The 16275-nt window shown below is 40.9% G+C and overlaps 1 protein-coding gene across 1 annotated transcript in view; it reads left to right on the top strand.

The window, feature by feature from the left end:
• Window positions 1–13515, top strand: part of klf9 (KLF transcription factor 9) — a 34237-nt gene extending 20722 nt beyond the window's left edge. The window contains exon 2 of the mRNA XM_062971986.1: window positions 8405–13515. Coding sequence (XP_062828056.1) covers window positions 8405–8634 — 230 coding nt within the window. The 3' untranslated portion in view covers window positions 8635–13515. The remainder of the gene's footprint in view (window positions 1–8404) is intronic.
• The last annotated feature ends 2760 nt before the right edge of the window (window positions 13516–16275 follow it).

The following is a 16275-nucleotide window of genomic DNA, read 5'->3' as shown; positions in this document are numbered from 1 at the left end:
TAATCATCTCATCATTGGGTTACAGGTAGCTTAGGAACGTGGCACTCACATTATGTCACCACCATTACTCCCCATTATCCTGCATCTCAAATCTATATTGTTAATACACCTGTTAGAAGAATTATTATGTAAAAGGTAAAAGTTTCCCCTGACGTTAAGTCCAGTCATGTCTTGTGCAAACACACAATCTCACCAATGTAAAAAGGTTATGCCATGCTGAGACAGAAAAATAAGCATACATAATGTGCTATAGACATAGATGATATAGGTTGGTATTCCCCTGACGTTAAATCCAGTTGTGACCGACTCTGGGGGTTGGTGCTCATCTCCTTTTCTAAACAGAAGAGCCGGCGTTGTCCATAGACACCTCCAAGGTCATGTGGCCGGCATGACTGCATGGAGTGCCGTTACCTTCCCGCCGGAGCGGTACCTATTGATCTACTCACATTGGAATGTTTTCGAACTGCTAGGTTGGCAGAAGCTGGAGCTAACAGCAGCCGCTCCCACTGCTCCCGGGGTTTGAACCTGGGACCTTTCGGTCTGCAAGTTCAGCAAGAAGAAATATTACTTCATATCAAAACCAAGACTGCTAAATATATTTATGCACCCCAATATTGATTTTATTAACCTTTCCACCCCATTTTTATTTAATTATAATACAGTTTGTGTATCCATTATCCAGAATGCTTGTGAATGGAAGTGTTTCCGATTTATGATATCTGTGGATTTTGAAATGTCTGTAAAATAGCTGGAATACAAATGTAGTGTTCAGTTCAAATCCATACTTCCCACCATTATACAGATTCTCAGGTATCTCTCCGGCCCAGTATCTCTTTCTAGTACTTCAGCTTGTTTGTTCACTACTTGCGTATGAGATGTTAGTCTGCAAGGAAACTGAGGATATAAGGGACCCGATATTTGGGAGGGCCAGCAAATACAGTTCTGTACAGGAGATCTCTGGGGAGCTCTCTAGCCACCCACTTTCGTATGTGAATGAATGAGCAGGAATGCTTCAAAGGAAGAAGCAGGCAGCTGTTGGCAAAAATGTATCCAATTTGGGGGAATTTCAGATTTTTTGATTGAGGATTTGTATTTATGTCTATTTTTTGTCCAACCTGTGTAGAAATAATTGTATGCTACCTTTATAGATGGCATACCTCAATATCTATACTTTGAAGATTGAAAAGGTCTAGGTATGACACGTTCCCCCAATCTGTCACCTTTCAGATCTGTTGGGTTAGAACTCTGACTATCAACAGCCATCCTGGCCATTGCTGGCTGGGATGGTGGGAGCTGTACACTAACACCTCTAGGGCACATCAGGTTGGGGAAAGCTTATCTAAAACAGAATCTGAAGATAGGCAAGATAAAATAGCCATAAATTCCATACACCTTACACTTTTCTATATGTATACTTAGTATTGTAGTCCCAGACAGAGGTCTACCACTATTACTTAATAGTTCAGATGGCTCCTTCATTCCAATAAGCTGCTTATTTAATAGGTCACTGGAGTTCTGCTGTATTATACATACTTTTATTTCCTTGTAAGAGTAAGGACATGTTTAAAGGATGTGTTGTGGAGGAAAGGATGGAAAAGATCCAAAAGACTTGGAGAGTTAGGGCCATTTACGAGTTTTGGCATTGAGAAATGATAGCAAGGGGAAGAAGTACCCACAGATGCTCACCTATCCTGCCACTTGTGCAGTGGTCCTTGTGTTGTGTATAAGTCCCATTACCTATCTCTACTGACTATACTGGCTCCACACCAATTTTAAGAGCTGGAGAATGAATGTTGTGAAGCACAAAGTCCTTTTCTCTGAAGCTCCAGAGCAGCCACACACTTGGTGTGATCTAATTCAAATCAGCCCAGCTGTTCACATGGGACAATGCTGCCCTCCTGTTTTTTCTGTGCACCATGGCATGGGGGAAAGGGATGGCACTTTTGGGGGGTACTTAATCAACCTTCTTTTCTCCCAAGTCATGTGGCTGCCTTTCCTGCCATCAGCAAAGATGTCCAGTAACACCAGGAGATCTCCAGAGATCTGTGGCCACTGCCAGAAGTGACAAATGATGACAAAATGGGACGCCATCCTCTCACTGCAGTGGGACAGAGATGGGCTATGTAGCCTCACCAGGAACTAGTCCAGAGTATTACCACTCTGGCTTAGCCCTACATTATATGGTCCATGTAGACTCTGAGTTAGGTAATTAAAGTTTGTCTCCCAAAATTTCAATTCCTTGAATTTTTGCTATCATGTTGTTTTCATTAACAGTAGCCTCTTGCACTAAAACATTTTTTAAACTAAATCATCCTAAAGTTGCTCCTTCTTATAGGAAGAAGCAGTTTTAGAAAATGTAAATATTTACTTGAATGCTTGATGGACTTGGAAAGTTTACAATTTTTTTTAAAAAATTCAGCAACACCAAGCCTAGGCTTCAAATTATTATATGTAAAAGACAAGACTGCCTAGACACCAATTAATTAGTGCATGGGCTCATATGACAAAATTCTTATTGCTTTACAATTTCACCTACAGATAACAATTATCTCCCAATTTGAATGTCATGTTAGAACTACAACAAAAATATCTCCCTTCTGTTACTACTGGTAGGTTTGAACAAGACAGTTAACTGGGACTGAATGCAAAATTAGCTAAGATTGTGATTCTTATCAACAATCAAGAACTGGTATCGGAGTCTGTGCATATTACTTCATTCATGAGACTTCTAAGAGGGTGCATAAAAGCCTCAGTATCCATTTATATTGACATGACTGGCTAGTAACAGACTGCAAGTCTGAGGCTTTACTTAGGGAGTATGTTGACTGGTGTAATATTTTGATTCATACTCATTGCAACTTTCATTCTGGTTTATTTTTAGAAAAATAGGTTTCTAGGCTATAGGGTTGTGAAGCTGTATTTGAGAATATGCAGTCATCTGGCCAAGCAATAGTAAATAATCCTGCCGTTATTTCAAACTAGAGTAGATCCAGTAAATAATCCTGCTGCTAGCTCCAGCTAGAGTAGATCTATTAATCAGTGGGGTTTACCTACTTGTTGATTCACCAATCATCAGCTGATTCAGTAGGTTTGCTCAAGTTGGGAGTAACCAATAGGATTTAGGCCACCTGAATCCAGTGATCCTTTCTAGATGTAGAGAATCTGATATGCTGATGGTCACTCGCACCCCACTGTACTAGGTGGAGCTTCTCTTCCTAAAAAGATGCAGCTCCACCCAGTTATCTTTTTAAACAATACAGATCTACTGAAATGGATAGGAGCCCCCGTTGGCGCAGTGGGTTAAACCCTTGTGTCGGCAGGACTGATGATGACTTGAAGGTTGGGTTGCTGACCTGAAGGTTGCCGGTTTGAATCCAACCCAGGGAGAGCACAGATGAGCTCCCTCTATCAGCTCCAGCTCCATTTGGGGACATGAGAGAAGCCTCCCACAAGGATGGTGAAACATCAAAATATCCGGGCGGCCCCTGGACAACGTCCTTCTCTCACACCAGAAGCAACTTGCAGTTTCTCAAGTCGCTCCTGATACAAAAAAGCTGAACTGAATAGGGAAGCCTATTTATTCTGAAACTCTGCACATACACTGCTGAAAGGGCTCTAAAAAGGCACACAAAACTGCAGACTGCTCTGTACATTTTCCCTTTTTTTTGACCCATGACCTTATGAGCCTTCTTTCCAGAATTTTACATACAGGCAAATGTCAATTACATCAAAAGAGAGGGGTGTGTGCATGTGCGCACACTTTGAATTTCACTGAGCTCAGAAAACATATGCTTTGGGTTGGACATACTTTATTCTGCTCTGTGTATGTATATGAGCTTTCAAATTTCTTTATGTTAACCTTATGAATTTCATAGTGTTTTCTTAAGCAAGGCATAAACAGAGGTGGTTTTGCCAGTTCCTTCTTCTGAAATACAGCTTGCGATTGTGTGTGCCTTCAAACCACCTGTGGACCTGTAGCAGCCTCTTGACTGTCATAGTTTTTTTCTAGGCAAGGAACATCCAAAGATGGAGAAATGTAGCCCACAACACATGATACTCATTTACTGCCTCCCATCCAAGTACTAAGCAGAGATGAGCCCACTTAGCTTCTAATATCAAACAGGACCTGGTGCCTCTATGGCAGTATCTCATCCAAATACTAACCAGGACTGACCTTGCTTAGTTTCTAATATCACGTGAGATCCTGTGCCTTTAGGGCACTATGCCCTTGCTAACACCACCTGTCTTGCAACAGAGCTTGGATGTTTCATGTTCTTGAGTTTGTACTGTCCCTTTCTATAATTTTTGTTTGCTTTGTCCTGAGGGCTGGCATTTCATATTGAAAACCTATTATATGTGTTTTGTTTGAAAGGACTGTAGGCCACGTGTGGGTATGAGTATCTGCCAGATTATGCGATCCTCACAGATCTTTAATGTAGATGTTAGTTTCGCTGAGAGCAGTCTGTAGGAGTAAAAGCGATTCTTAATGGTTGTTTGCTCAGGGTAAATGGCTTTGATAGCATATGTCATTAGTTATCTGAATTTTGCTTTGGAATGGTAGGCTTTGACTCAGTCACATCAGTCCTTGTCGAAGCTTCGAAGGGGAAGTGGAGTGAAATTTTCTTAATCAAATCAGCCAAAGTAGTAGATAGAGCAGATGTATTTTTCTCTATTTATTTGGAATGTGGGTTCTTTTTAGTCTCGTTCCTCAAAGCTACAGTTGACTCTATTAAAATGCCATGTGTGAGAGATTTAGCAGGCTCATAGATACAAAAATAATTAATCACATCTTACAAGCTGCTGGTGCCAGTAAAAGAGAAGAGGGGAAAGAAAACTGACACAGGTTTGTAGAGATGATTCATAGAAAACTGAGCTCTCCTTGTTCTCGTTCCTTGGCTCCTCATGCTACATGGCAACTGTCCAGGTGAAACAGTCTGAAGACCTTAACAGAAAAGCTCTTCTGACCAACATCCCAGTCTACTTCTGCATTTTCACAACAAAAAGCATTCATCGTTGGCAGTGATTGAGGAAAATATCACTCTGTTTAGGTGATCACCTAAACTACTAAAAGTCAGTAGGACATGGGCAGATTTTAGTCTTAACAACCAATTTTTCATCCTTCTGGGGAAAAAAAAATCCTTTGAGTAAGCTCTTCTGTGTTAGATGACAGATAGCCACATGAAGAAGACATGTCTACACTGGCCAGAAACCCCAAAACAGTCCAGAGGGTGGACCTGAACAGATAGACTTCTGAGCTGTGTTGTTGTTTATTCGTTCAGTCACTTCCGACTCTTCATGACCTCATGGACCAGCCCACACCAGAGCTCCTTGTCAGCCGTTGCCTCCCCCAGTTCCTTCAAGGTCAACCCAGTCACTTCAAGGATACCATCCATCCATCTTACCCTTGGTCAGCCTCTCTTCCTTTTTCCTTCCATATTCCCCAGCATCATGATCTTTTCCAAGCTTTCCTGTTTTCTCATGATGTGGCCAAAATATTTCAACTTTGCCTCCAATATCCTTCCCTTCAGTGAGCAGCCGGGCATTATTTCCTGGAGGATGGAATGGTTGGATCTTCTTGCGGTCCAAGACACTGAATTTTCCTCCAACACCACAGTTCAAAAGCATCTATCTTCCTTCGCTCAGCCTTCCTTATGGTCTGAGCTGTAATGTGGGATAAAACTGGTTAACTTGGTTTTACCCTGCATTAGCAGAAGTTGGGGAATGCGCCAGTGTTTGCACCTTGGGGTTGGTGTAGACAGCTAATTTCTAATTTGAACCAGTCCATTATCCACATGGGCCAGTGCTGCAGTCCTTATTTCCCTATGCTCCATGACACAGGAAAAGGAGGATGGAACTTACTTTTGCTGACCATTATCACTACAGCAGCTGGTCATGGAGCTGTGGAAAACTTGTGATTATCACTCACATATTTACTGAGGTCAGCAAAGGCACCCACATGTCCTGAGGAAAGGAGGTTGTTTACCCCCTCCTTTTTCCAGGTCATACTGCTTTCTCATTGATGTTAGCAGAGGTGCCTAGCAATAGCCACAAGCTCTCCAGAGCTCCCTGAATGACTGCCATGGAGACAAAGGATAGCCCAGGTAAGGGTGACCGGCTAGTGACAATCTGGTCTTTACACATGACTCTGGTGTGAAGGATAAAAATAGCCCATCAGAATCCGGGTCCAGTCCAAAGCAGCTACGCTCCAAATTGGGCTTCGATTTTGTAGCTCATGTAGAGCAACAACGTTTATTTCTTTTGATCAGCTGAATAATAGTACATACCGGTAGCAATACACACTTTAATCAAGATATGTGGTCCCTATCTCAGATAGATTATAATCTGATTGTTAAAATCAATACTGTCGACATAATGGATGTGAAATGATGATGGATAAGTCACCTATATTATTTGACTAATCTGCACTTGAGAGCGAACCTTGAAATTCTCCGAATGCGTCCAGAATTTTTAAAAATCAAAAATGTTCCTGCGGAGAGAGAGAGGACCTTCTCCATAGCTGTCCCTAGGCTTTTGAATTCCCTCCCAAGGGAGATTAGCATGCCTCCTTCCTTGCCCTTCCATCAGCAGATAAAAACTTTTTTCTCTAGAGATTTCAGTCTCTGTTGCGAGGGCAGAAACAGTGTAGTTGTTACAATCCCTGCTCACAGAGGACATTGCTCACTGCATGCAGGGCCATCCACTTCCTGAGCAACGGGAGGACTAACCTCTGCCAATTGCAGCTTCTGCTGCCCAATAAGTAGGAACTGGCAAACTTTCATGCTCCCTTTGAATCCCCTATATGTATGTGAAGCAGTCATGAATACGTAACTTGGTATGCATTTGTAACAATCCATTAGGATTCTGGCCAACTACAACAACAAATATTTGAACAGATTAAATCTGAAGATGAGGAGGATGACCATAATGATCAATTGAAAGATTATATGATTAAGATGAATTTGCTGTACAAAAGTATTACAATTTGGTATTGCTTTCAGGACGAGTTTGCCCACATTCTTTATGAATTATCTGTGTCCACATTATAGCAGACCTCCTGTTAGTGATATATGTTGGCATAATGTTTAATAAAATAACTAAATACCCATCCATAGTAAGATGACAGTAGGATCTTTGATGTCTTTTCTTCATGCTCTGCTAACGTGGCATGATTCATAACCTAACCAGATTAAAAAGTGACCATCTTAGTTGAAGGTATCACTTTTGGTATTTCTTAGTATTGGAAATTCCTGTTGCTGGCACTGATGCTGTTAAGACTAATAACTTTAATGAATTTAATCAATTTGTTCTCTGCAGATTAAAAGCTACATCTGAGTACAGAGGAGAGCCAGAGGCAGTGGCCCAAGAGTACAACTTGTGCTTTTAATCCTGGATAAAAATTTAACTACTCACTGGCTTACAAACCAGGACATCTTTCTGCATTGAGGATTCCAGAAAACTACATTGACATTGGGTTGCTGTGAGTCTTTTTGGCTGTATGGCCATGTTCCAGAAGCTTTCTCTCCTGACGTTTCGCCCACATGGGGATGCCTGCCACAGATGTGGGCGAAACGTCAGGAGAGAAGCCTTCTGGAAAGCCACTAGCTCTGGCTCTCATCTGTACTCAGATGTAGCTTTTAATCTGCAGATAACAAATTGATTAAATTCATTAAAGTTATTAGCTTTAACAGCTTCAGTGCCAGCAAGAGGAATTTCCAATAGCAAGAAATACCAAAAGTGATACCTTCAACTAAGATTGTCACTCAGATGAGGATGCCTGCCACAGATGTGGGTGAAATGTCAGGAGAGAATGCTTCTGGAACATGACCATACAGCCTAAAAGACTCACAGCAACCCAGTGATTCTGGCCATGAAAGCCTTCGACAATACATTTGACATCTATTGCCAGAGTTGGGCCATCTGGTCTCTTGAATAGTGCCATATGCCTGAACAGGATTTGTACAAGAAACTTTCCCAGAACTTGGGAAAACTTTACTTTTCCCAAGATCCCTCAACCGGCATGACCAGTGGACATACTGCCTGGCCCTGGGGGAATCTGGGAGCTGTATTCCCCAAAAAAGAGGTGACACTAACTTGCCTTTTCTGTGTGTTTTCCCATTGATGCCATTGATTTATTAGGATTTGAAAATGCAATTTGTTTCATAAAGATCAAGTAGACAGAACATATTGTAAAGAACAAAAATAACTTTCTGGCCTTGCATCGATATTTTGCAATACTGACAAAAATGACCTGAGTTACTTCCTTCACAGCAACCGCAGACTTCCTTAAAAATACTCTCTGCACCCAAATACTGCAGTGTTCATTTTCCAAACTTCTAATCAAACACTACTAGCCTTAGCCTTCCTACTTACGTTTAATCCTCTGCTTCTCTTTTCCTCCCCACAGGTGAGCGCCCATTCCCTTGCACTTGGCCAGATTGCCTTAAAAAGTTTTCTCGCTCCGATGAGCTAACGCGGCACTACCGAACCCACACCGGGGAGAAGCAGTTCCGATGTCCACTCTGCGAGAAGCGGTTCATGAGGAGCGACCACCTGACAAAGCATGCCCGCCGCCATACCGAATTCCACCCCAGCATGATCAAGCGGTCTAAAAAGGCCAGTGCGGCCTCCTTTTGAAGGAATGACTGGCGGAGACGGAGGGGGAAACCACCACCACCACCATCAAAAGGGGCATAACTGATCAGCACAAATACGTCCGCCACTGTACAGTGATATTCCCCCGACTTGCATTTTTAAAGCACATGTAGCTGGAAGTTTGAAAACAAAAGATTTGATATTTTGTCCCATCCACCCCTGCTATGCTACCAACAACAGTCTTAAATCAGTGGCTGCTGAGTGGGAGTGGGGGGGGGGGGGAAGGGTGGAAATAAGTGTGGGGATCAGCAGAAATAATGCAACTTTTTTATATATATAGTTCAAAGAATCGACACTGGTGTATATATGTCCGACTGGGTGGTTTGACCTGTGACACCACAGTAGTGATTCCAAGCTCTTTGTGATTGCTGTGTCATGGACATGTTTTGTTGACTAATGTAATGCTGCTTGTATTTAAAAAAACAAAACAAAACAAAAAAAGTTTAGGAAAACCACTTTCCAACACGCCTAAGTATTTCTTAAGTTTTGAAAAGAAACCAAGCTCCATAGCACATCGTTAGAAGGTTCACTTCTCTTTCTCAATGAACCATTCTATTCAAGACTGTTAAAGGGTAAAAAAAACCATTACATCTGTTGTTTTTATTAGCGGATTGGTATACAAAAAATAACAAAGGAAGAGCAAAGCTGAAATTTATACTCAGGAAGACCTGTTGGGTGCAACCAGGTCTTTTGGGGGTTTTTTTGTTTTTAAATTAGCTATACTTTGGCCTATAAGCTGCTCCTTTTTTCTGGTGAAAATTTCGAAACAAAAAAGGAAAACATGAAATAAGCTAGTATCGTACATATGTGGCTCTGATTTTGGTTTGCCATTGGGAAAAAATAACAACACTGCAACAAGCAAGCCACTCTAAATAATGTGGCAGAAGTATGAGATCGTAAAATTTTCCTTCTTTCAGCTGTTCTTAGACTTTCATCTGAAAAGTGTATACCGTACTGTACTATATGAATACCACTAACAGTGCTTTATTCTGCTGTGTTTTGTTGGAATGAATGCATAACAGCAGCTACCATCTTGATAAGCTACCACTTTTGTAAAGGGTTTTTTTTCCTTATGACTGACTATCTTTCTCTCACTCTCTCTCAATGGTGCATTCTTTTCATCTACTTGCCAGATTCCTGTATCAGCCAACGGGAACTATGTGCATTTGTGGAGGGAACAAGATATCTTCCCCCCACCCACAAAACACTCTCTGTTCGATCAGAGGCAACTACTACTCATTTTTACAAACTTTTCGACAGACTTCTACCTTTTCATAAGTTGCAGCTGTTGTACAGAGTACAGGGAGGGGAAACCAACAACAATAACAACCACCACCGCCGCGGGAGGTATGTCAGAATCTTTCTTGACGACACAAGCCTTGCCCTGATGTACTCTGCAGCCTCCTTCTGTGTGGCAGGCTTGGTGTAGTCAATGACCATGGCAATATTTCACCTGTTTCAACTCTAAGGTTTGTTCGTTCGAACAGGAGCAAACGCATCATTGTTGGGGGTGGGGGTGGGGGCTCTCTCTCGTCTAGCCAAGCTGTCATCTTTGTTAATGTTAAAAGCATGAACCTTACAGAGGTTGTAATCACAGACTTTCCCTCCCCCATCTCTTGTAATGGTGGAGCATAATGTTTACAGACACCCACCCCATCCAACCCCAGAAATGTTCTCCTGGTCGTATGTTCTTTACTCCTCCTTCGCATGAAGGAAGACGAGGTGCAACTGTCCTAAATATAGGGCTAAATTAATCCCTGAGATAATCACATTGCAGACGATGGGATTATACCAGGGTCAATTTGCCCCATCGTTGTAAAGAATCTGTACATATACAACTCTTGTAAAGTACACCTGCAATGACAGTATCTTTGTTTCACCTGATAAAAAGCTAGCTTCCTAGAAAAAAAAATAAAACAACATCTCAGAGAGTAGAGTATTCTACAATCGTCTGTGGCTTCCAGCACTAGAACTCAGTATGCATCTAGCATTTTTACCTGTGTGGTTCATTATAAAAATCTGTCTATGCGAAGAGAACGGCTTCTAAATAAAGGTGTTAGGGGCAAAGAACAATCTATGGCATTTTAAAAGCAAAAAGGGATGAGTTTTCTTCAGTGAAGACATGTCAGGAAACCAAGCACACTTTCTACCTCCGTTTCAGCTTTTTGAAACGTTTGTTTTATGATAAAACCAAAATTAATTTCTGGTGTCCAAAATAAGTTATAGGGACGTTTGTTCTTCCTTATAAAAAAATAGGTAGCCTGGCTATTTCTATCGCTCTTGTGTAAAAAGTATTCTGCTTTACCAGTACTGTTAATGCTGCCTTGTGTGACTAGGGTGAGGACCTTGAGGTAGGCCAGCAACTCACAAAGTCGTATCGTTCCAACCATCCTCCCCTACTATAAAATACCAACTTGTCAGAGCCTAAACTCTTGAGGAAGTCTTGCTCATTCGACTAGAACAATACTGTTGCTCTGATGTAGGACAAGTGCAGTATTATCTAACTACAGCTTGAATGCTGAATGCTGTTATTTCGGAAGGCAAGCCAAAGGCACAGTGAACAACAACACCTTGGCAAATAATCTGGTCAGATGGAAGACTGAGGCACATAAGAAAATGAGGTGTGGTGGCATTGTGGTTAGGACACCGGGTGTATCCTGATGGATATGATTTCCACACTATGTGGTCACCTCCGCTCCCAGCTGGGAAGTGATCACCTGGCCTCTCAGGTTAGAAGGCCCAAGGTGGCCCAATGGTGCCAGCCACGTGGTTTCCTAGTCTACCGTAGGCTAAAGAAATAGCTTTGCCTTAACCCGACCAGCCAAACAGCCTGAAACAACACTTCGCTGTGCCCTAACAATCTATTTACGCACAGCTTGTAGGCAGAATATCGTTTAAAACAAAATGATCGTGTGAGTTGTTGCTCTCTTTAAAACATCCTTAATGTGCAAAGGCTATCACAGAATGTATTAACTTAATGTTTAGGTTTATTCTCTAATAGATCTTCCATTTTAAAAGATTCCAAAAACAGCCAAAAATATTTCCAAAAAGCATTCAAATAACATTCAAATTTGTGAAACTCTTAATCAGCCTTCCCATAACCAGGAGCCCTCCCAGTGTGTTGGAGTACAACTTCTATGTCCAGCCAATGCTGGGGATGATAGGAGTTGCAGTTCAACAGACCTGGAGGCACTAGGATGTGGGAGGAAGTCTGCTCTTAATTGTCACTATAGTGAGGTGCACATGACCACTCCGCTTATGGTGGAAGTGTTTTTAGTGCGGCCACCGACTTGTGGTGAATAGTTGCTTTACTTCACACTAAGGTGTGTGGCTGGTTTAGCTCGTCAGACAACTTATTCACTACACCCAGCCTTCTTGGCTTTGTCACTGCATGATGGAAGGATAACTACCACTATGAGTGGAGACATCCTGTGCACCAGCCCTTGGCCACGGAGTGACACTGGACTGCTTCCTATGTTACTTTGAGCAGATATGGGTGTGCATAACTAGGTTTTCAAGGGCTGCTGTATGTGTTTGGTGGCAATTACCATGTTGGGACAGAGCTTGGAATGGTATTTTTTCTGGATTGCAACTCTCATAATCCCTCACTGATTTTGGTCACTGTACAGATGGAGGATTCAGAGAGTTGCAGTCCTCAATGTAACTTGGAAAAGTCACCATTCAGACTCTGATTGGGAATATTGGGTGCCACTTCTTTTCTGTCAAAGTAATTCAGGGGATAAAAGAACAATTTTCAGGAGAGAAATGATACCTGGGGTGGTACTTGGCCCATCCCCACCCACCTCTGTCTTTTACTCAAGCTGAGTTAAGCAGAGGAATGTGGACTGGAAGGAAAATCCATGAGCGGGCAGTAATCTAGATGCTTCTGTTTTATAAGTTGTTCCTCTCCAGTGCTTTGCAGCAGAGAAATGGTGACAAGGATTCCCAGGCCCAAACATGTATATAGGCCCAGGTGTATTCATGGAAATGTGTTATTGGAAAAGCAACTTACATGCCTGTGCCCCCAGAAGAGATATGTATATAGGACACGTCTCAAGGAGGGTCATGACTCTACTCTTAGAAGCAGAAGACTGTTTCTTTGGCTGTAATTCTCAACACACTTATTTGAAGGCAAGTTTCAGAAGACTTGCTTCCAAATAAACCTGATCAGCATTGAAGTGTAAACCATGCTTCTTAGGGGGTCTTCCAAAAGTAACATCAGAAGCTGCCCAAAGTTTATTAACGACTACTAACAACAACAAAATCAAAGTAAAATGTGTTTGTCTCTTGGTGTCAAAAGCAGTCAATGAATTTTATGTGCAAACTTCAGCATCAGTTGTAATCTTTTTAAGAAAAGGGAGTTTGGGAGGCGACTGTTTGCAAATTTTGAGAAGAAAGAAAAATCAAGTTCTCTGCGAACATACTTGCCACGTTACTCTGAAAATTCTTAAAAGAGTGCTGATGTGAAGGCGGCTCCTCTCCTCAGTTCTGAAAGACCTTCCTAGAGAAGCCATGGCTTTAAAACTATAGCTATACAACATCTTTTGTGAACAACTCTGAGGACCTCTATATAGGTCTCTTTTCTGTTTGCTGATGGAATTAGTCCAGTATGCACCAGAACTTCAGATGCTCTTCAAATGCTGTTTTATGACAGATTAACAAATCTGTAACACTGTAAAATACCAACCTTTACAAGTTTAATCCATTTTATTTTTGTACAGTATTCGTATCCTTTCTAAGTTATTTTGCTGTCCTGTTTTGTAAATCACATGAAATTGTAAAAAAGAAAAAAGTAGGCATAGGTGTTTTTGTACATATGTATATAAATTGTCCAGATAATAATAAAAAAATAATAAAAAGAAACAGCAATGTCTGAAATGATTTGTGTCAGTTGGGATTGTAAAACATTTCACTTGGATCCATACATCAGCTACAGGGAGTCACATGTAATCTCCACTTTGTCAGGTATTGTCCCAATTTGGGAAAAGAACAATCATGATGAATACTCTTCCCCTTTTCAGTTGGTTTTGAAGTGTCCCAGTTTATTTCTTCTCCTCTCACTTTGCCCTCTCATCCTCAACTTACATCAATTAATTACTGTATTGCAAACAGAGTTGAAAGTGCAATATAGTCATCCCTCAACATTTGCAAGTTTGACTTTTGCAAATTTGATTATTCACAGATTTGATTAAAATGTTCTCTCTAGGAACCCCTAGATCCTCCAATGTGACTCAATGGTCCGATGCCATGAAAATTGGAGCCATTCATGAAGGCAATTGGACTTTCTGATGAGTTGATTGAAAAAGGCAAGGATGTGAAAAGCATCTCTAAATTGTACAGGATGGTAAGTTCAAAGTCACCGTGACAACTGCTAAGAAGTGTTGATTAATGAATTTGCAAGTGGAGGGGAGGCTGAGTTGACACTCCTATCGAAGAAAAGATCACGGGCAATGTTCAGCTAGAAGGAGACAATAAGATGGTTATAAAGCTGAAAGACATCACACCTGTAAGTAAGCAACAACACCATCATTAATACATGGAGTATGAGTGACATCCATTAGAAGAGGATCAGTAAGAGAATCTAGATCACCTAAGCATATCAACGCTTTTAGTATGTCGAAGGGATTTTTTTTTTTGGATCACCATAAGTCAGATACAACTTGAAGCATGAAACAATATAGCTCTATTGAAGAATAGGGCAGCTTGGGTCCAATGCATCTTTCTTACTCCTCACATTATGACCCTACATTAAAGGCCATTAGACAAGACACTTGAAATTACATTGTATCAGCTGGGCTCATCTCTCTTCACTATTTAGGGCAATCTCTATGTTCTCACGAAACCATTGGATAGAAAATGTGGGTAAATACATCATTTGACTCAATGGCCTAAACTGAATTTATTTATGTTGAATTTATTTCAAGACAACTGCCACTGCTATAGCCTTTGATGGAGAAAAGAGCAACCAGCATTTCTGATACTTAGCCCCTTCCTCCATTGGCATTCCCCTTTCCTTTTGTGTCTAGATTGTAAGGGTAAAGGCAGGAAACTGTAAAATTAACAATTTGTAAGCCGCTCTGAGAGGCTTTAGCTGAAGGGTAGATGTAAATGCTCTAAACAAATGAGATAATAGTCAAAATCCTATTATTCATCCCAACATGTTGGATACCAGGTTGTTTTCAACTATTGGTTGGTGGTGAAGATGGCAACAGTTGGGAACAAGCTTGTACATATTTTATGGTTATGTATACCCTAAAGACACCAAATCCCATCTATTTCTTGGAAACTGAGCAGGGCCAGCCCTGATTAGTACTTATATGGGAGACCACCAAGGAATGCCAGGTGCTGTAGGCTCTGTTTCAAAGAAAGGAACAGGCCAAACTCCTCTTCTTCCTTGCCTAAGAAAACTCTTCGAAATCCATGGGGTCAACATAACTGAACAGGCAAGCTGAAGGCACACACACATGCAAGTTATTACTTCTTCTTGGATAGAGCTCAAGATAAGAATGAACATCAATTTTGATAAATTATTGCCAAGGGAAGATGTACATTTTTTTTATTGGACCATAGATGCAATTCCTGGGATTTGAAGGATGGATGGAGAAACAATGGGCTTATTTTGCAAACTGAAAATCTAATAACTTCCCAAATATCAATATTTTCTAACACTGGCCATTTACAAGAGAGGAAAATACTTTGTACAATATTGCTTCAAGAGACAAAACTTCAAAGAATTTGCCAGAGTGTTGTCAAATTCAACGTGTAATAAAGTTTATATTGTTTATGCTGTAGCATGTCACAATATACTAACAACTATTACTTCTTTTTCTTTCTTTCTGTTCTTGTCGCAAAAGTGATTGTAACATTTTTAGATTGTTGTATGTGTAAGTGCAAATTTTAATACAACTTGCAGTTGTAAATGAGACTTAGATTATCAATTAAATGTTAAATTTTAAAATAGCACCAATAAGAAGTCCAAAACAGTGACCAAATACTAACTACAAAATTATAGAAATAATCTTTCACTCTCCTAGAACTGCACAGAAGTGCAACCCCAAAACAAGTCTACATAGGGACCACCAAACGCAGCATTGCTCAAACACGAGTCAAAGAACATGAAAGGCACTGCAGACTCACTCAACCAGAGAAATCAGCCATAGCAGAGTACCTGATGAAGCAAGCTGGACACAGTATATTATTTGAGAACACAGAAACGCTTGACCTCTCCAACAACTATCATGTCAGACTACACAGAGAAGCCATTGAAATTCACAAGCATGTGGACAACTTCAACAAAAAGGAGGAAACCATGAAAATGAACAAAATCTGGCTACCAGTATTAAAAAAACTCAAAAATCAGAACAGTAAATAAGAAGCAACACTCTGAAAACAGAGGAGTTCCAGACATGGGAATTAGGGGCAGCTAACAAAGGATGCCCCCAGGCAAAAGTAGCCAATAGATGAAGCTATTCAATGCAAATTAGGGTGATTAACTGCAACATTCACACTGGCTTCCAATTGACAAGAGTTCTTCCCTCACCCTGGACTTTCCACAGATATATATAAACATTCCTTGCTTAGTTTCTCCATATCTCACAATCTCTGAGGATGCCTGCCATAGAT

Source organism: Anolis carolinensis, chromosome 2, assembly GCF_035594765.1.
Source record: "Anolis carolinensis isolate JA03-04 chromosome 2, rAnoCar3.1.pri, whole genome shotgun sequence".
NCBI classification, from domain to species: domain Eukaryota; kingdom Metazoa; phylum Chordata; class Lepidosauria; order Squamata; family Dactyloidae; genus Anolis; species Anolis carolinensis.
The sequence above is the reverse complement of the archived record's forward strand: the minus strand, read 5'-3'. Positions and strand labels throughout refer to the sequence as shown.